The sequence below is a fragment of the Anser anser genome (assembly GCF_964211835.1).
Source record: "Anser anser genome assembly, chromosome: 2".
NCBI classification, from domain to species: domain Eukaryota; kingdom Metazoa; phylum Chordata; class Aves; order Anseriformes; family Anatidae; genus Anser; species Anser anser.
In genome coordinates, this window is record NC_139721.1 from 118,057,095 (window position 1) to 118,078,829 (window position 21,735).

Here is a 21,735-nt window from a genome sequence, read left to right on the forward strand (position 1 = left end):
CGGCTGCACCGGGCGCCCGGAAGGGCGCGGGGCGGCGGCGCACGCAGCGGGGCGGAGGAGAGGAAGGGAGGGAGCGGCGGGGCCATGAACGGCTCGGCGAACCCGCTGCTGGACAAGGAGGAGCACCCGCTGCAGCTGGGAGAGAGCTTCGAGCGGCGGCCCAAGGCCTCCTTCCACACCATCCGCTGTGAGCGCCGCCCCGCTCTCCGCCCGCCGCGCCGGGCGAGCCCCGTCCTTCCCTTCCCTTCCCTTCCCTTCCCTTCCCTTCCCTTCCCTTCCCTTCCCTTCCCTTCCCTTCCCTTCCCTTCCCTTCCCTTCCCTTCCCTTCCCTTCCCTTCCCTTCCCTTCCCTTCCCTTCCCTTCCCTTCCCTTCCCTTCCCTTCCCCCCTACCATGGCTTCTGGAGCCACCCCTGCTTCACCTCTCCCTGCTCACCTTGTCAGCTTCGCCTCCCCTCTCTCCCTTCCCCTCTCTCCCCCATGCCACCTTCCCCTTGCCCCCCATTCGTGTTTCCCCCCGAGGTCCCCCTGTCCCCGAGGGAAGCACCCAGCAGCACCCATAAACTTTGTCTGAGGGAGGCTGGGGAAGGCCCGCTGAAGTTTTCCATACCTCCTCCGTGAGGGGCTGGCTGGCTTGCTTTTTTATTATTATTTATTGGTTATTTTTTTTAATGGCAGTTGTAGGACAGGTCACTGCGGGCCTCCGCCTGGCTCGTCCTGCGTGGCAGGAGCGCCTGAAGAGGAGCCCGGCTTGTCAGCAGCCAGAGCATCCGCAGTTTGAAATTCAGTGGTTGTGCTTGTGACGAGGCGACGCGTAACCCTGCAACCTCCTCCCCGGCTGCGCTAGCTCTAGCGATCTAGATACTAAGTCACTTTCCAGGAAAGCGAGGAGAAATGACTCAGGCTCATACGGTATTGCCACATGCATGGTAATTCTGAAGAGCAGAGACGAAGCGTGAGGCAAGGTCTTAAGCAGTAAGAGAGTTTTGGAATAATAATCAGTTTTTGTTGGTGTTCTCTTTTAAGACACCAGATATCATTCTAACTGCTCGTTCCCAGCAATGGGTGCATTTTATTTCATATTAGGAAATGGTTCTGAAGGGGAGCTCACTATGTTTCTGTACTTGAATTCTGTGGGGAAGGAAATCACTATTTCATCCCCTAAATGAGTTCAGCTTTTAAAATAAGTAGTTAATCACCAATAGTAAGTGAAAGCAATACTGAAGTCATATTTCAGTAGCCGTGTGTTAAAGTGGGAAACTTGTACAGTCAGTAATAGGATATTTTGTTATATGATGCATGATCCTAGGCACAGTGTCATGGCCTGTTGTCATGCACTGTGAGTACCTAGTTTCAGTGAGATCATTCATCCGAGCGAGACTTGGAAAGAGCAACTTTCTAGATTGAGCTTTTACTCAAGAAGATGATCAATGATTGAAGCAAAGCTATTTCCCTAACCAGTGAGCCTCCGTCTAATGCATCGACACTTAAATTTGTGTGGTTCACCCCTCTGATATGCATAATTACACCATGTTAAGGAATACCATCCTATATGTACGGTATATTTAGCTGCTTATGCATAATACTGAAGGCTTCTAGCCAGCACCAACACACTAGCAAATCTCCATTTATAAATTTAAGTTTTCAAATAGCCCGACCATCAGATGATTGAGGTTGCTGTCTGGTACTGTATGAATTAAACCCAAGCTGTATCCAGATAGAAATCCAGTGTATTTCTAGTATTGACAGTGCTTTCGAGTTCTGATCATGTTCTTAAGGGGTTGCAAAGCCAAAGTACTCCAGACTACAACTGAAAGAGTGCAGTTCTATTTCCAAAGAGTTTTTTATGAGCTGTATTTTCAGTCAGTGACACTCAAGTGGGTTCTCTCTTGATTTTTCTGGTTAAAACTTTTTTTCTAGACATTGATCGTGAATGATTTATCTGGGATCTAAGTGCAATATTATTCCTGTAATCCTCTTCACGCAAACTACAGTAAGAGGATTTTGCAGGCTAAATTTGTCTGTGCCTTCTTAAAATACTTTATTATTTTCATGTAATGTTTATGAAATTCTATGCTGAAAAACTGGGTTATCATTGGAAAACATCTAAAAACATTTGACTTTTGGAAAAAAGGGTTGTGGTTACATTTGGATAGACATATGTGCACTCCATTTCAACAAAATTATCCATGCACACCTAATAAGCTTTCTAAATGAAAGCAATTAGTTGCTCTTAGCAAATATGCAACATTGTTTTACTGATACCTAAGAAAGAAGCATGATATGATGAGCTTTTTCATTTAGTGACTGTACTGTTGAAACTCTAGATCCCTTTTTGGCAACGACACTTACTCTTCTACAGCTGGTTTGTTTTGTTTAGCAAGCTTGCACATAAAATAGGTGGGTGACAATAGCTAGAAATAGACTGTGCAGATGAAAATGAAGGATGTGATTTGGTCTGGCAGTTAAGGCATGAAGATTAAGTCAAGTGTGGCCAATTCTGCTTGTTGTGCTGTCAAAGTAAAACTCAATTAGACATTAACGTCCCCTTAATGAGAATTTTTTACAAGCTGTTTTTTTCCCTGCAAATATGCTTTTCATAGTGGAATTACTTTTTTTTTCTTTTTTTCCTGAGATATTAGTGTCTTAACTAATGCAGTAATTAAATGTCTTGGTTGTGAATATAGTTGCACCTCTTCATATCCAGAAATGCTAGAATTGAATGGAAGGTTGTTTAAAATACAAAAAAAAAAAAAAAGTAAAACCAAAACAAAGAAAACCTAAAAATGTATCCGATCTTATTTCAGTTTGTCTAAATCCTCTGTCAAAACGTTGCATGTTTTTTATGGCTCATCAGCATGACAAGATTACTGAGGGGAACATACTTAAGTTAAAATGTTCTTAGTTTAAATAAATATACTAAACAGAAGTGCATTATTCGGGGGAAACAGCATTCTCTACAGTGCAGCAAAATTTTTTAGACTAGGGCTACTTTAGAGCTTTAACTGTCTCACCTTAGTCATATTCTCCATCCACAGTGGCTTTGGCCTTGTGTGGAGCTCCTCCAAGGTCTCCTCTAACCTTAAGGAGGTGTTATGAAGGCAAGATGTCTGTTAGTAGTCAGGAATAAGAGTTAGGCTAAATGAGCAGATCTCACTAAATTAGTCTTTGCCACAGATGCAGTCCTCAGGTTTGAAACTGGCGTACTCCTTTGGGATGCTTGGCACAGTTTTACACCTGTGTGCAACATCAGATATCACCAAAAGTCTGGGCTTTGGAGAAGCCTTCTTTTGGTCTTTCAAACACTGTCCAGAAACCGGTTCCTTTTAAAAAGCAAATTTAGAGTCTGGTATCATCACGTGGCTGGGGCTCTGAGCACAGACGCTTTGTACCGGTGCATTATTATACCCCTGCTGTACACTACCATGTATTTTAGCATTCCCTGTAATCACAGTGAATGTGCAGTGACTTTTTACGGGGCAGCATTCTGAGGGCTCAAGACTCTTGGAAACATAATCACCATTATTTTTCTCTTTAGATGATTTTAAGCCGGCCTCGATCGATACATCTTGTGAAGGGGAGCTCCAAGTTGGTAAAGGAGACGATGTAACCATTACTTTGCCACATATTCCAGTAAGTGTGCTACATGTGGTATTGTATGTTTCCCTGTTTACTCTAAGAACTTTGCAACATAGATTGTCTACTGTATATGTTCTTTTTCATCCTTGTAAAAACGGGTGGACTCAATATTTGAGCAGCCAGGCTCACAGCATGGTACGTGAGGGAAGGACTATACCATTGAATCTTTGTTTAGGGTTTTATTTGTAAGGTTCCAGTTTGTTCATTTGTTTTGATTCCTTCCTTCCTGTTATTACTTGATTAACAAGAAGACTTTTCCTACTAGCTGAAGCTCTAGGGTGGTTTCCATCCGTTTTAGTGCTACAGCTTAAAGAATAAAGGCAGAGTAACTTCGGGTTTAGTCAAGGTGTGGTGTTCAGAAGCCACAGGTAGGCCCGTGAGCTTGTTGATTACAATAACATGTACAGATAGCACAGACCATTCCCTGCCTTGAGTTTTATCAATGGAAGCGAGAGGGAATTTTCTACTGAGTGACAATGAAGTGGTTTCCCATTCACTTCCTCCTCAAATTATGCCATAAAAAGATACTGTGCGAGGATGATGGTCAAACAGCAATAAAACAAGTGCTCAAACTGTTTATAGATGCAGTTGTGTTGTAATTGAAGGCTCGGTGGCTGCCTTCCCAAAACAAAAGAAAGTGCTTACGTGCTGGAACCGGATTTGTTTATTAGCTGAAGCTAATGCTACGTGTCAAGCCAATAAACCAGAATGCACAGATGCAGATAGGTTTGGTGGTTGCAGGGGAGCGGTTGGCAGTTTAGAAGCCATGTGTCAGATCCTCGTGGTGGTGTCTTTTCTAGCATGTTGGTGTTTTTAATTGGTAGGTGAAGGTTCTGTGGTAATTCCCACTGAATGAGGCTTTAACCTGCTTCCCCCACTCCTATTTTTTATATGGCTTTGGTCACGTTTAGTGCTGCATAAGGTTGTGTGCTTTTATTTGTCTATAAAAGTGAAGAGCTCAGTAGTGCTATTAGGGAGCAGGCAACAATGTTTAATAGCAATGGCGTTCATCTTTGACTGGGAACTGTGTTGTTCATTCATCTTTTGTGTTGAACAACATCGCTTGTAACGTCCCTTTCCAAATCTCTGTACTGACGAGTTTAATTTGTTTGTCTTCCCCTGAGTATGAGTGGCTTTCGGCTTGTACTGTGCTCCAGAGGGGTAAGAGCTAACTGCACTAAGTGCAGCCCCTGGGTGTATGCTGTTCCATGGAAGCGGTGTGTATGTTCAGCAGAAAGAGCTGGGAAACGCTGGGTTATGGTAAAGAAGCGTGAAAAGTTTTGAGATCGTTTTATCCTTACAAGGTTTACTGAATTTCTTGGATCCTGCTTTGCTTCTGAGCCGTCTAACAACTGGACAGAATTCAGATTCTGTCTTGTTTTTTGAAATTGCCTGATCCCTGAGGAGATCTCTGTTTGATGATTTATTCAGTGGACATGTTTTTGTGTCCCTTGCCACTTGGGCAACTTAAACACTATTTCTACTTGTGGCTTTTACATATGATAAACAGTCTTAGTTAGGGAAAGGAATTGTTTGTTTTAAAAAACTCTATACTTGAAGGGTTAAATCTGCTTTAACAAACTTGGTTAAATGTCACCTGTTCCATCTGCCTTCTTCTATCCTGTAATCATCAGAATCTGTAAGCCAGTGTTGTTTAGGCAATAACATAAAACCTAAAGATTTAATTTTAAGTAATAGGGTGGGACTGTTAGTTTGCTTAGGTAGGGCTTCCATTTCTGCTTATTTTTTAGCCAAAATTGCAGTCTTTTCTGAGTTAGGTCTCTAGGTAGCAGAATGATGGCCAACAAACTTTGATCATTTTTCATTAAATTTGTGTTTTATGTTTCCTGACTTACTTGTCAACAGGGAGCTGGCTTTGACTTTCAGCTTGCTTTTTATTCTCTTAAATGTTATTTTCCTCTCTCAAATGTAGGAATGATAAAAATGTAAAATGCCTTTGAAGACTAGACTTTCATGAGACCGATGTTTTCTGAATCACATCTGTATATCTTACGCTTTCTTTGCTGGGAATTCAGATATTTTGCCCTTACTATTCTGAAACTGTTTCAGATTCAAACATACTGTATTTATTAGCAGTATTGAGAACAGGAATTTAATTCTGAGTGGATAAAATTTGATTGTTATTCTGCTCAGAATAAAACGTACTCCTCTTGTCCCTGATTTTGGTTGCCTTCCTGCTGCATGTGTGAAGAAGCATATGAATAAACTTTTTTTTTTAATTTCTTTTGTAGAATAGCATTACGTTACAGAGAAATCTGAGAAAGTTCTCAGCTTTGAGTCTTATTTCTGTGTTTTTTGTAGAGTAACATATCCTATCTGATATGGTCAGATGTGTGTCCATGCTGCTGTGTGCAGGTAGACCATAACTGATTCTGCCTCCTGTAACCCCAAAGCCAGGTGTACGGGCTGGCTTTGTGTGAATAAACTGCAGTGTAGCTTAATCTCAGAAATATCTGTTAGCCAGTGCAGAAGACCACATGAATTTCTCTTTATTGCTTCTCAGTCTAAGCCATTGGATTTATATGGCTCTATGCAGTGTTGTATGGACTTGAGGACTTTCTGGAAGGAGTGAAATACCCCATTTGCTTTTGAAAAAACATTTCGGTGTAATTGCTCAGCTTCTACGTGCTAATCTGAGTTTGAAGAAGGCAGCTGCTCTTACATAGTTTGTGACAGTTGCTTGTAAAACTATGAAAATACTGCCTTCTTTTTTTAATTTGATAGAATAAATACAAAGCATTTTAAATTATTTTTCAGTTGACCACATATTTCTTTAGGCAGTAGTTCTGCTACATGAGTAGTTAGAATTTTATTTCTTATCCAAACCCAAGATTTCTTGAGCAGAAATTTCTGACGTTCGTCAGAATCAGCTATGCAAATTCAGTTCTGTTACCGTTTTGGGAAGGAGAACTGTAAGTAATGGCAACTAAGATGATGATGTTTTGTCACTGCAGAGACACTTAAAATGATGAAAGGCACCAATATTGCTGTGAGGAAATATCTGATTCTACTGCGTTAACTGTATTTTTCCCTTTTCATGAATGAATATTTTCTGAAAGAACTAATTATTAGCTACTTAGCCTCCTAGTCAGAAGAATACATACATACGTTTGTTTTAGTGTTTATAAACTTGTGGTTAGGGGAATGTAACCAAATAAATATGTGCTCTTTCTTTGATACCAGGGTTCAACTCCTCCAATGACTGTGTTTAAAGGAAATAAAAGGCCGTATCAGAAGGACTGTGTGCTTATTATCAATCATGACACTGGGGAATATGTACTGGAAAAACTTAGTAGCAGCATTCAAGTCAAGAAAACAAGGTAAAGCTGGTGACAGGGCTAAGTTAAGAGGACAAATTTTTGCTGGTTTCCTGCTCAGACCATCTTTCAAACCTGAACCCTGTTTTCTTTTATTTTGTAGTAATGTTTGCTTACTAAACTTTATCGGCTCTACGTGGCCATTATCTTGCCAAAAATGCAAATAGCTGTTGGGAGTGTGAATCCAAGAGTAAAGAATTTGTAAATTCTCAGCTGCTGAAAGGACATAATTATAGTTTGCAATGAAACACCTCTGATGATTTGAAGGTTTGGAAGCTGGCTGAAAGATGGGATGTGTTTCAGGAATCTCTGGTTAGTTGAAATAGAAGATGGAAATACTAGGCTGTCAAAAGGATTGTTGGACTTTATAGGCTTGTTCCCTACAGCTTCCTGTGGGAGTCATAGTGCTTTAATAATATGCTATTAAGGTGTAAGAAACACTCCTCATCGTTGTGGATCAATGCTATACTGAGCAGAGAAAAAGTCCAAAGCCTCCAGTTAAAGAGAGGAAAAGAAACCTGAGGGAATAGTGGTTGTGAGGATTTGCCTGGAATTGCTGAGGCCAGAAATCCTTTCTGACCCAATATTCTGACTTCACTGCACAAATGCTACAAAGTGAGCGGTTGAAACATTTTTAGTAATTTTGCTGCACTGCAAGTGCCTGAAGCTTCTGCACAGTGTTCTTTCAGCACCATTGAGCCACAGGTTTTTGAGATCTAAAGAGAAAGCAGTTATTCAAATGTCTCATGAAGAAGCAGCTCTTAAACAATTTTACAAGTATGATGTGTTTAAAAAAAAAAAAACAGTTTACTGCAGTGTTGAGCTTTTAGCTGCTAAAGCTAATAGAAACGTGGGTTGCAGGTTGTCAAGAGTTGGCTGGAAGTTTGCCCAAAACCACCTTGAATTAAAGGTAAATGGATTGTAACACTCTGAGTCATTGATGTGAAAACTCATCCATGTGGCATTCAGAGGCAAGGCATTTTGTCCAGTGGATATGACCGCATTGTAAATGAGATGTGGAATGCCAACAATTTAAGTTCTGCTGACTTTGTCTGGGTGAAGCTTAGATCAGAAAGAAGCACGGAAATGCAAGGAGAACTTGGGTTCAATGGGGTGTTTAGGATCCATTGAGTTTTGGCTTTCTCAAGGCTTAAAGTATTTCAACTTTTCTTAAGCAGAGGAAGGGTAGAAAAAAATTGGAGACTCATGTTTTGAGGAATGGTGATTTTTTTAAAAGCTATTCAGTATTCTAGCTCAGAAGCGGCATTTTTTTCATGGCTACTTTGATCTTTAACGACCTGTGGACACTCTGTGGGAGCAGAGTTATTAGTGTTAACATCCTGATTACGTTCCCAGGGAAGTAATTGCACTTTTTCTACATAAAGGCTTCTGTAGTTCCAAGAGCATGATTAATACTGGAAACAATCTTTTGCTTTTATATTTTTATCTTTCACAGGAGACAGTGAGTATATCCCCAAATCCCTGCTTCTACTGTAAATGACTATGTAAAGTGTATTAACGTGGTATCTAAAGGCAGCATTTCAACGATGAGTGAAGAGGTGGCTCTGTGTTTGGTTTTTGGGGTTGCATCTGTCATTCAGTGTGGCACGGAGAAAAAATCATAGAATCCTGAGAGATGCTTGAGTTAGCACTAACTGTACTAGCTCAGGTACCAGAAGTGGTTTAGGTGAAGTCCAAGAAGTTCTACATGGGCTAGTTTAACTTTTTTCTTGGTGGGATTAGCTCACAGGCACAAAATGTCGTATTACTGATCTGGGACCATCCTAGAAGCAAAACTGAGCTCTTAATGTCCATGTGAGCTGGTTGTGCGCTATGCCACATACAGACATATTCCCAAAGGCTTTGTGACAAATACACTACATACTTTAACCTCATTATGGTGTATCATAGAGGGACCTGAATACATTTTGCTTTGTTTTTCTTCCAAGGATAATTGACTGTTCTACAATCTGAATCACATCATTGATTCAGAAAAATGAAGAAGCACTTGAGCTGGATCGAACAGCTAGGCTTGACATTATTCTGTGGAGGATTTTCCACTAAGGAAATATCTTTAACTGTTTTTTATCACTTTTATTTGCTTGCAAGTGAATGAAAAATAGGGGGTAAATGCTTGCATGCTGTATTTATCACTAAAACTGATTGCTCCAGTCAGGTTGACCTCTAAGAGAGTTCAGTTTGAGACTGTACAATTGCAAGTGAGAAAATAGTTTCTTTTGCTAGGATAGTTTTAAGCAGGATTTTGTTATGAGTGGATTTCTTTGATATAGGTTGCTAATTGTTTTTTAACAATACAACTATTAATGGCTAAATTAAAGCCTTCATTGTTCTTCAGCTAGTGAGTTTGGCAACGCTGAAAAACGTCTGGGTTTGAAAATACATTTTGTAAGGATGCAGTATGCAGATTTGCTGTTGAAAGCATGCTTTGCATACAGAAACCTGCCATTCACTGTTCAGCTTTATAAAGCAATGTAGAGTGATGTTCAAAAGGAAGTCTCACATCATGCATTAGCACAAGGATATTGAAAAAGCTGAACACAGTTGCACAGTCCTGCTGAATGTCTCTGGTTCTTGTTTCAGAGCAGAGGGCAGCAGTAAGATCCAAGCCCGAATAGAACAACAATCTGCCCGAGCCTCTCAACCTCCTTCACAGTTCAGAGCCCCAACCAAGCCAGCAACTGGACCTAAAACTTCTCCTTTGAAAGATAACCCTTCACCTGAGCCTCAACTGGATGACATTAAGAGAGGTAAAGAAGGGTTTGTAGTTTCCTGGGCTTTGGTCAGCTTTCTTTCTTGTATAAAAATTATAACTTACAATTTATACAAACACGTTAGAACGCTCAGGGATTCAAAGCTGATACTTGGCAGCTGGTTTGTTGGCTTTATATCTCATTCTAAAGTATCTTAATGAATTATTTATTCTCTTCTGCCAGCATAGGTATTTACACTGCAGTCTTCTCTGGTGTGAGAGCGCTTCTTCCTTCCAGGTTATTTTCTCTCTTCTAAACTATTTATCTGTTCTGAGAAGAAGATAATAGGTGTGGATTCAAAAGGTAGAAGCTAGGGCAGCTGAATACTAGACGTGCTGAAAGGGTGTCTTAGGTAACAACAACAACAAATGCTGATCCAAGATCTTGTTATGCAATCAAGTAACTTGGTTTAAAAAAAAAAACAAACTGTTCCTGTATGGAGTGAGGTTGGAGCCGTTTGCTAGGGGGATGTAAGGGCTCCGTGGCTGAGACCCCATCAGGAGACCTGGAGCCTGTGTCATGCCAAGCAGTGCTAATAGGGGAGGGATGAGAGAGAAAACAACTGCACAGCTTCCTTTACCACAACCACTCCTCTTTGGCTTTTATCACACCTGCCATTTAATTGCTGTACTTACCCTTCAAGAGCCCTTCAAGAGCCTTGAAGAACTTCAAGGGATTATTGGCCCAACTCTGTCTCCTGCTCAAGCAATGCTTTGCTTCAGTGTTGCGCTGTGGGCAGGGCTCACTTTCTTTGCCCAAGTCCTTCCTTTCATGCTGGTGTGATACCTGATTTTGCTGTGGTTAATGCAGTCAGAATGGGGATAATTTTAAATTTAAATTTTTGTTTGGTTCTCTTGGATTTCTTGTCTGGCATCAGACACAATTGGTGTATTTTAAGATTGTTCTTTCTGTCTAGTATTTTCTTTCTGGGTCTCTTTCCTTGTCCCATATAGCTATTTTTGCCTGCAGACTTAACCTATATTAATTTCCCAGCCTATGTTAAGAGCTTAGCAGGTTTTGATGTTGTGTTTTTGTTTTGTTTTCAGTTCTTGGTAATCACTGGGTGACACTTTTACAGCTAAGCTGTCTGTGTGTCTGTATAGGTGCTGACTGGTCTCACGCTTTCACAGCAGTAGTATTTGCAATACCTGGATGCTGGTCAGCAGACAGAATCGAAGCCTGAGACTTTGTTAGCTACAGTTCCCTTAGCTGCATTGCCATTTTTATTTTCCATGCAATAGGTAAGGAGAAAGATATCAGGTTATATGTCAACTTAAAAATTCAGTCAGTTGTAAAGTTTAAATGTCTTTACTCGTGATGTATAATAAGCTACTTAACCATGTGGGCACTCTTTTACATGCTTACAGCAATTTATAGAGGTCATGTTGTCACAACAGAATTTTTATATTTGTCTAGTGAAACATCTGTTCTGCAATGACCATTTTCTAGTGGTCTGAAATTATAAGTCACATCATTTAAAACTGTTGTAGTGATTTTTTTTTCCACGATTGTTTTTTATTGGGAAGTACTTCCAAACAAATAACCTGTAGAGTTTGGTTTCCAAAATCAAGCCAAACAACACCTGACTCATACTAAAAATAGGATGTTGAGTTGGCATTTCACAGAGAGTTCTTCAAGGTCCAAAAAGCAAGAAAGCAAAAATACCCAGGCAGTTTTCTTTCTGCTTATGGTATATATTATTTTTAACTTTTTAAGCATTTCTTAATTCTAAGCAATCCTCAAGCTTTTGGTACCCTTGAAAATAATCATTGATTATCTACAGTGTCAGCATTACTAAATAATTTATGTCATGAGAAACTACTTGGAAAAGGTAGAACTAAAATGGCACCATCGTACAATGAAAATAATAAAACTTAAATGTAAAAGCTGTGAGACAGTCTCTTCAGAACTTAAAAGTCTTTGGCCATAAAGATGCAAGTTAAAGGAATTAGTGGCACTGGAGACTTTGTTCTTTCCAGTCAAGCAATGGTTTTCCTTTTGGTTGAATTAGCTCCTTTCTATTAAAAGAAAAATAAACATAAAGCTGAAATTCTGTGTTGTTTCTTCAATGGACACAGCACAGAATTTACAGTCCTCAGAGGAGGTGGTTGAAAACATCTCTGTGGCACTATGGCACTCTTTTTGTTCCCAGTATGCCCTACTCAAGGGTGTGGGAAGACGCATAGCCCGTGTGATGTTTAACGATGGTTTTAAGCAAACCTCAGTGCAGGCTTTTGCTTACCTCCACTACCCTCAGCTGTGTGTTCCCACAGCTCCCCTTATAGATGAGCTGGGAAATGAACTTCCAGGTAAGTCAGTCCTCTCATCCATCCCATTACACAGCTGTCCAAACAGCAGTGCTTGAGGACAGAAGCAGAGCACGTGGGAGTTGAGCCTGTACTCTCCTCCATTCAGGAGACCTTTGGGAGGCTGTCTCTAGGGTCCCACACTAGAAGAGTCTTTTCCTGTGCGAGGTTTTATATTGTCTTCCTGCTTGAAGGGAACAACAGAGAGGGTAAGAGCTTGTTTGTTCAAAGACTTGGCTGCATATGATCACGTTTCATTAAGCAGTGAATATTTGGACACATACACCACAATACAGTCATTTATGTTCATGAAACTACTGGCATTTATCAGATGTATTTGACCTCAACAGAAATGTTTTTAATAATATTGGCGTAATTTGATTGTGCGGTACCTGAAACAACACCAAAATGTATTTCTGGTTTGGAAACTATAAATTCAGTGCTTAAAAATCTGAGCAGGTCTTGTTTATTTAAAATGCAGCTGTAGTCTTGCAAGTATTATTCCATAGAACAGTATTTGTCTCTCAAGGACTTCTCAATCAAATTTGCACTTCACTGTAAAATACTGCATCTTCTAGCTGCCATCTCTGCATACTCAAAATGCCAGTATCAAGTTGATTTCTATCCACCCTGCATACCATTATTAACAGTGATTATTCTGCTATGAGCATACGGCCTTATTCTTCATAAAGCTGAATGACTTTATTTCCAAAAGCCCTTGGTATTCTTGCAGCCCAAGGTTAGGGCTCTAGTTAAAAATCCTGCATAGCCTTTTGGAGTTGAGAGAAGAGGCAAGAACACTTAGCCATGATTACTGAAAGAGATTAGGACATTTGATACAAAATACATAGAAAAAAGAGCCCTGTTGAGAAAGGCTGTTCTGTATTTCTATGATGATTTCTGACCTTAAATTTTTTTCTTACTCTAAAACTGCACGGACTGCCAGTATAAGACAGTAAGCTGTTTTGTTTTCCTGAAAGAAAGCCTACAGTGGTATCATGAAATATGCAGAAGTTAAGGTTCCCGTGGCAATGTCAGGCTTTTCAGATTATGTAGACTCATTTAAAGTAAATGTACAAAAACATACTGTATGAAAAGCTTTCTTAAAACTAACTATGGCACATCCTGGCTCTTGTCATCTTTTAAGCCTTAAAGGTTCGTCAACAAGGTGTTTGATCTTGTGGAGCAGAAAGTGATCTGACTTTTTCATTGTTCAGCTGAGGGTATATGTACACACACATACACGCATAACTATTTTAATTGGAGGCACCGCAAGGAAGCATTTAGCCAAGGCTTCGATACTTGTAACTGCACTAAGCATAACAGACAAATTGGAAATGCAAAATTTGACAGTTTTAAAGCAGATGTGTTCTTCCTGTGAGGCTTTGGTGTCACTGTTGGTTTAACCACTGTCTTTGGCACATTGACACGAGGGCTCTGAACAAACTTTCTTAGTGGTCTTGCTGGAGTTGTGCTTGAGACTTTTAATGATGCAGCAGCCACCATAACACTTGTGAAAACAATTACGTTTTTTCTCATCTGCCCATAGTTTAGACATTCACAGTTCTAGACTCAAGGATTTAAGAGGCAAGACACCTGAAAGGAAGTGAAGGAACAGCCTCTGTGAGGCAAAAGTTGATTAGAAAATGGCGTCAGAACTGAGTTTTCATCCCTAACCACTGTCCTGGACAACACCATTTGCTTCCTACTCCTTGAAGCTCATGATGGTGCTGTTTTCCTTTCCCTATGCACTTACAGCATGGTAGGCCTTACCACTTCTTCCAAGACATTGTCCTTTTACTCCTCATAATCCCAACTCTAATCTTGCTTTCTCACCCATCGGCCTGCATCACTTCCTTCAGTTACCTCCTCACCTACTGTACGCAGTTCAAACTTGTTCAGACTTTTTTTTTTTCCTCTAGTTCTCTGGAGTGTGTTTCCTGTTGCATCTTTTCCCTTTCACCACCATTTTAACAAAAAATATATATATATATAAAAAGGGAAAGAGCTTTTTTTCCCCATTTGCTTTTCCCCTATGACTTTCTTAGTCCTGAACTCAGAGAATGTTTATAATTTTAAATCTTAGATATGGTTAGGCTGAGAGCAGTGACTTGCAAGTGCTCATTTGTATGTGTATCAGATTCTAGCCATGAAATGGATTTTTTAAGGCCTGCAAGGCTGTGTTGGGAGGGACAGAGGGAGAAAGGCATTACAGTACAAAATCGTATCTTCTGTTGGCCTAATCATATATTCTTCCTCCCTCTTCTAGTAGTCTCTCATGTTATGTCTTAAAGATGAAAGGGTAAACTTTGCCTGGCATACTAATAAAGCATAAAAAACACAGGTGGTCTAGTCAGTGATCTACCTTCAGGAAGTAAGTTGGATGAACAGCCCCACTATCCCTACATACCCAGCCAGAGTTAGTCACATAGTTGTTCCTTTTCAATATGCCTCTCATTCAATATAACTATAACATTTGAAATTGAGCTCTGAACTTTGAAATTGAAAAGTTGGAGTTTTAAAATTGGCAAAAGAAAACTTCATTTCTCAAACCAATACATGCTAAGCTAGAGGAACTCTCTCCAATGTGGAAACTGAAAACTCTCTTGTTACTCCCAAGTGTTAAGCAGCCCAGGGAAAACAGATCTTTTTTAAAAAGAGAAAAGTTCCAGTTGCTCAGACTTGCTCCTGGACAAACTGAAGATAATAAGAATGAAATTGGTGCCATTTTTATATAAAGGAAGGATTTGTTTTGTAGGGATCTGGTTATGCCATATCAAGAAGGATATCCCCAGTTGAGAAGCTGGGGTTCATCTCACTCTGAATAACTCGCAAGCCTGATCTAAGGTGAATTTTGCCTGGTGTCAGTTCCCCATTTGCTGGGTAGAGACGATAGTACACGTGTTGTCTCTCACTTCTTTCATTCTTGTCTCTTTGGCCTGTGGGTTCTCCAGGGCAAGCACTGAGTTCTTGCCATGTGGGTTTAGAGCTACTGCCACAATGATGGGCTACGTTTTGAGTGTTTCTCATACTTTGTATGGCATGCGTGTGGATATGGTTCCCTCTTGAAAACCTTCCCATGTAAACTGAGTCATTAGATACCTGACTTTTTGGGTGGATACAAAAAATGTTCTCTAATAGTGTCTGGGACACTTGTAATTATGACAAATTTAACAATGTGGATTGATTTGGGGTGACTTACCTTAATGGCTGTTTGGTAACCGGTTGTTCAGCCAGCATCAACGGTTGCTGATGAGGCTGTCATGGTATTCCACTATTTCTTTGCACTGGCAACCCTAAAGTGAGGTGTGGCTGACTTGAATGACTTCCCAGTTTCAGAATAGTCTGTTTTTCCTGGCTACTTGTAAGCTCTGTAACAGGTTATGGTATTGTTACGAGTCCAACATGTGAATATTCTCATGTATTCTCATCTGCTCCACTGCAAAGTGTATCTGATGTTTATCTGTTTCTCAAGTTTGCTTAGAATGAGTTGTGTGACTTTGTGCTGGAGCAGTTTCATACATTATCTTAAGGCAGTTTCTGTTGTGGCCTCTCTCTCTCATTGCATTTTCCAAAAGCCTAAATGGCCTAAATGTCAGTGATGTCTAACAGAATTTAGATTCCTGCATGTTTAAAAGTTTTTTGTTCTTTTTTTTTTTAAAAAAGAAGGGGCTTGCTGTTGGCCTATAAAACTCAATCAGAAAATTTATTTACTTATTATTTTCCACAAGTTATATGCTCTAAATACAGAGGCAGGAAGTGCTTTCATGAGCGTAAAGTGTATAGATAGTAAGTGAAGGTTTTACAATACTAACCTTTGCTGCTCTTTAAATGTGCTCTTTCATGTGAGGTATTTTGATGTGATAAGTTATGCTCAAGAAAACTCTTGCATTTTCACATTCTTTGCCCAAATTCCGTGGGGCCCTATTCATGGTTTCAACCAGATGAATGTCCTTTTCTTTCAGAGCTGAGAGCAGAGGTTGAAATTATCGAGCAGATGAGCAGCAGCAGTGGAAGCAGCTCATCGGATTCAGAAAGCTCATCGGGGAGCGAAGATGAAAGCTCCAGCAGCGAGGGGGAAGAGCCAGCACATGTTTCCCCTTCCCAGCCACCGCACCAGCAGTATAACAACAGGAATGCTGTTGCTAACGGCACCAGCAGGCCACAAGGAAGCAATCAGCTCATGAACACGCTCCGTAAGTAAAGGCTTGCGTCCTATCGCTGCCGAACCTGCTTGAGAGCACTCATTTTCTTAGCACGTTAAGCTAACTCCGTGAAGTGCAGCTGGCCGAACAGTAGTCCCAGGGAGGTGCGCTGGCTGAAATATGTGGACAGATTTTTTGAACAGAAGGCTGAGACCTATCTGAAGGTGTGGAGATTGCTGCAGTCTGGTCTAGAGCCTGTGGGCATCAGTGTGATGGCCCCCATCGACCATGCTGAGCCTTGATTCAGGCCTCCAGCTGGAAAGAGTGGGTAGCAGAGCATCAGTGCAGGGGATATGGGGCACTGGAGGATGGGAATTACTTTAGTGTGAAAACACAGATTAGGTATAAATAGTGGGATTGACACATGTGTCGGTGAAAGGCCTGTGGAGAATTGTGAATGACACAAGGCTGTCCTGTGATCACAAATGCACAGTCTCTCTGGCTTTGCTATTAGCAGTGTTGCTTTGTCAGAGTATTTGCTCTATAATGTGCTGGTTTCAGTTGTGTTTTCACGAATACCATGTTTTGAATATTTTGAATGTTTGCCAAATACTCACTTAAAAACATCACAGCTCTAATGTTTGAAGGCACTGAATCACTACAAACTCACTCCATCGTTTAAAAAGTATTTGTCATTTTGGACTCTCTGGGCAGACGGTATACATCTGTGTTGCTCTTCCCTTTTGCTAGATCAGGTTCAGTGCATTTACATGAAACTAGAACTTAGTTATCATAAATTGTTCTTAATTCCTCCTGAGGCGTTTTTGAGTACATCTCTTGGCATCCACGCACAGTGAACTGGTGGAGTTTAAATGCAGATAAATACAGGGTTTCCAGCTTCCAGAGGACAAGTTCAGATGTTATATGGACAATACTGAAAAGGCTCGCTGGAAAACTGGAGGGGCCAGTCAGTGTTTCTGTCAGTAATGTATGCTAGAGGAGGCCCTTGGGTGAATTCCAAAGTTCAGCAGCGTCAGTGGGACTCTTTTCATGTCCCTGTTTCTGAGTGTGAGCTGCGCCTACCCTGCTTCTTTTGGCCATGACTGCAATACTGCATAGGTCACTAAATTTCAAGAAACCTTTGACCCCAGGAGGATTTGGGAGCTGTTGAGGTAGCTCCTGAGGTAGCTACTTTTCTTTTTAGGCAGTGATTTCTGCCTGACCTTGAGTATTCAAGTCACTGGTGACCCTAACCCAAATTTCCCCAGGAGGGGAGAGGAGATTAAGAAATCCAGGGCGTAGCTGTTGCATACCTGCTCTGCCAAGGACCTGTGTTTGAGGCAGGGTCAGGGGAGAGCACTCAAGGGGCTAGGTTCAGTTACCAGCACACAAACATGATTATTGCACCCTTTTACATCCTCTTTGTCCCCAAATCACAAATGCTCTGCAGGATGGGCTCTGAGACCGGAGGTTTGGTCCACATCCAGTCCTCTCTGCACTTTGGAGGGGTGCCCTTGGCCTTCCTTTACCTTCTTACCCTGTGTCAGCTCAGTTCAGCCAGCAGCCTTGAGTTGCAATAGCTTTAACATTCCTGCCGCCTTATTGACACGTGGAGGCCTTGCCTTGGCTACCCAATCCTCCTTAAAACAACAACAACAACAGAAATCTATTTTAATAGGGTCAAGAAAGCCAGGGAATTCCCCAGTGCCTCATCCTGGAGCCATGCACAGGAGCTTGGCCGGGTGGAGGCTGTGAACTCCTCCTGCAGCTGTTAGCAAGGGGAGTGTTGCCCTCCCACAGGGAGCAGCCTCAGTGACTGTGGAGCCGAGGAGGCTCCGTCTGGCCTGGAGCAGGCCATGATGCAGCTCTTGGTGCTCTTGGGCATGGAGAGCAATTCCATTAGACTGAGGTGACGCATTCAGTTCTTGTGTTGTTCTTAAATCTTCCAGCGTACATGCAACTGTTCTTTGGTTTCATTGCAGTGAAATGTGAATTAACGCCTACCTGCTTCTTGTGTTTTGTTGTTTTTTTGTTTTCCAAAGGAAACGACTTGCAGTTAAGTGAGTCTGGGAGCGACAGTGATGACTAGGGGCTGAACTTTTGCTGTTTTATACATGGAAGAACTAATTTACCTTGAAGTGATCAAATTGCTTACAAAGAGGATCTGGCACAGGAATAGTTCCACGCGTGGAATTTTAGTAGAAGGAATGTATAACGCTGCAAAATATGGGATGTCGAGGTCTGTTTTACTTTGTGAATCAAGTGTATATTTTGTCCATATTCTTATTCTTTAAAAGCTTTAAATAGGTATGTACAGTAGGTAAGCCAATACTTGGCGCTATGTTCCAGTCTGTTCATCATCTGTAAGCTTTAATGTGTAACTTCATCATGTCATCTAAAAATTTCTTGTTTGTAGAAGATATTCAGAAGATAATCAGCCCAGTGTGTCTTCAGGGAGGGGGGAGGGGGGCGAGGGGGTTGTATATAGGGTGAGCATGAGCCAACAGTGAGATTTAAAAAAATAATAATAATAATGCAGGAGCTAGAGTGTGCACTGAAGTGGGACTGTTATAAATTAAGTTTCAACACTAAGTTGATTTATTTGATTTGGGACTTTTCTAATGTGTTTTTATTGCTATTTATGATTGATTTAATGGACATGCTTTTAAACAGTTGGAAAGGAAAAATCATAAAACCATGTTTGTCACAAACCTTGCTGCACCAGTGCCTTATAAGCAGTTTTTTGAAACAGAGCTTCAATTCCTGCCATCTTTTGTAAGGGGAGCAATACTGAAACCCCTTCAGATTGCTTTCTCAGAGAAGAGCTATATTTCAGTTACGGCGAAACAGTTATACGGGCGAACTGTACTCTGAGGGCAGTTACTCCAGTAAGATAAAGGATCTACATCAGTCACCTGAACACACCGAACAGGAACCAGATCGGCATTTTCTTATGCAACTGAAGCATCTCATTTAATCCAGACCTTCAGACCTAGATCTTCAGAAATCTTAGGAGCCTGATTGCCAGTGAAATTGCAAGGTCACAAATACAGGATATTGGACTTAATGAAATTGTAGGACCAGAGCCTTGTTTGCAGTTTCCTAAAGGATGCAGAAAGAAGAGATGACTAAGCAACTGTGTAACAGCAGAAGTCTCTCTCCCACCACAGTTGTCCAGGTAGACTTTAGTCCGTATCGTTTGTTGGATGTGATCTCCGTGCTTGGCAGGATGACACAGAACAAGAAATATTTGCCTACGATGAAATTCACCCCTGTTTAAGGGGGTTTAAAGGGTGCTTAGCTGGATTATCATTAACTTATTTTTTTTGCTCCAATGGAAAATGAGTGCCACAGGCAGCCTCTTAAGGTTGAACACAAGGCTGACTTTTTAAACCCCAAATTAAGTGACATAGGCCAAGTGACACCACAGTTGTGGTGTAATCCGGGGGGACATGAAGCTGAATTGGATGCCTCTCCATTCTTAAGTGTCTGCTTTGCACTGCTTTTGTCCGTCTGATCATTTGTGTTTTAGCTCCTGTTTCTTTAATGAGGAAAAGAAACAGGAAACTTTCATTTTTTTAAGGTATTGAAGAGCAGGGGGACATTGGAAGGGAGATTTTATTAAATGGTTTATTTTTTTTGCATTCGATACATATTTAGGCATATTTTTGCATTATTGTACATACATTTAAAAATACTTCTTTTTTTAAAGTGTTTTATGATGTGGGTACATATTTTAACATACAATTATGAAATATACTTGATGTAAAGCCACAATTGATCTCTTTTTGTGTTTTTGTTGTTGTTTGCGTTGTTTTTTTTCCCCATTCCTTCTCTGAGAGTGAAAGTGCTGTGCTCTAACAAGCTTGTACCACTCTGGGATTTTACACTTCAGTGCAGGAGATGTGCATGGTAGTTGGCAGTCTAATTAATGCTACTACTGCTCCTGGCTTCCCAGTTTAAGATTTGAATGAGTAGGGAGGCATTTCTGTTACCATTTCCCCATTACTGAAGCTTATTGCTGAGTTCTGCTGACGTTATTACTTGAGCTTAAATGGAAAAGCAGCAGTGTAATGTTTTCATTGCTTCCTTCACTGGCTTCACATGCATTCTGAATGCCAGGACAAGTCATAGGAAGTTTACTAATTCTGCGTAAATAAAATATACGGAATATTCTTAAGAGGATAAGACAACACCAGGCTACGTTCATTCGAATCACCATGTGAATTATGGTTTAAATCAGCAAGTGGGCAAGCTTTGTTCACACAGTAAGTTTCTGCCTTGTTTGTACTGAGGTCATGTTTTCCCTGCTATCCCCCCCTAAAAGATTTCTTCCCTTCCACATCTGTTGGTGACCAAATGAACCAACTTTCATGGGATTGCATATCGCTTCTGAAGGACATTTGGTCATCCTTTGTGCCCCCTGGAGAGGCGTCGTGTCAGGGTTGGCCAACCTCTGGTTTGTGAGCTCTTCAGCCACGTGTTGCTCACCCAGGCTCTGGCATGGGGCTGGTGAGTAACGTGGTGTCCTGCAGCCTGCTCGTGGGCATAAGCAAGCCAGTCCCTGTGTGTGAACAGCCCGTCCCCTCCTTGCCGCTGTGGCACGAGTGGCTCTTGGCATCCTCCCTGAGAAGCTTTCTGGGATCTCTGCCCTTCTCGCAGGTACGTGGTGCATGTTTGGTGAAGGTCAGCCATGTGGAGACCAGTAGGCAACTCGCAGAGTCACAAAGTCTGGCTGCCTCTCCATTCTGTTTTTTTTTAACAAATGTATGTGTGTGGTAAAGCCATTGCCAGCCTGAAGTTTTGACTGGGGGCTCCTGAAATTCGATGTTTTGTATGCTGAGAAATTATAAATATTACTTCTTTGTTGTTCATGATTTGCAGCAAGTTCTATTCAGATGGAAATGGGAATTGAAATAACTTGCAGAAAAGCAGTTATTTAGAATTCTTTTAATTAGTTGACTGGCAGTATCTTTAATGTGCTGGAGAAATAAGTTGACTAAAATATGTTTTGATAAAACCTCTTAATGAAATTAAGTGTTCCTGAGTTTCTGGTACCTTCTACTCCTGCAGGATTTTAGTGCTAGCTGATCTTAACCACCTTAGGCTAATTTTTTTACACACAAAGTAGGAACACTTTTTATATGCCAATTAGTTTAAATGGGAATAAACAGTGCATATGGAATGCAATTATCAGAATGAACTGGAACTAAGTAAATATTTCACATTCAAGGGAAAGCTGCCTGCTGGCTGCGGTGAGGTTAGTGGTTCAGGACAGCTTCGGTTTGTGATGGTTTCTTCTTCAGTGACTTCATCCAGTGCAGTGGTTTGACTTGCCTTAAAGCTCCACCAGCAAACACGGCCTGCTTATGATTTCTCCCGTAATTACAATTGCTTTTGTATTAATAGTCAATAATGACTTAAAGTGGTTCAATTAGATTGTCATAATTTACAACATAGTTACTATTTTTTTTAATATAAAAGTTGAGCTTACAAGGGGACAACTTCACTCATCTCATCCATCTCAGGTGCCCTAAA

General features: G+C 40.9%; 1 protein-coding gene across 1 annotated transcript; it reads left to right on the forward strand.

Annotated features, from left to right (window-relative positions):
• The first annotated feature begins 54 nt into the window (after positions 1-54).
• EAF1 (ELL associated factor 1) lies at positions 55-19,971 on the forward strand. The gene is made up of 6 exons (XM_083825893.1): positions 55-187; positions 3,537-3,631; positions 6,842-6,978; positions 9,577-9,743; positions 16,018-16,248; positions 18,240-19,971. Exons 1-6 carry the CDS (start codon positions 85-87, stop codon positions 18,284-18,286), a joined length of 780 nt encoding a protein of 259 aa, XP_083682019.1. The 5' UTR covers positions 55-84; the 3' UTR covers positions 18,287-19,971.
• The last annotated feature ends 1,764 nt before the right edge of the window (positions 19,972-21,735 follow it).

Excerpts from the sequence above, each read along its gene's own strand:
- EAF1 (XM_083825893.1), top strand. The coding sequence starts at position 85 with ATGAACGGCTCGGCGAACCCGCTGCTGGACAAGGAGGAGCACCCGCTG. Across the intron at positions 3,632-6,841 it reads TTACTTTGCCACATATTCCA|GGTTCAACTCCTCCAATGAC; the intron begins GTAAGTGTGCTA and ends CTTTGATACCAG. Across the intron at positions 6,979-9,576 it reads ATTCAAGTCAAGAAAACAAG|AGCAGAGGGCAGCAGTAAGA; the intron begins GTAAAGCTGGTG and ends TTCTTGTTTCAG.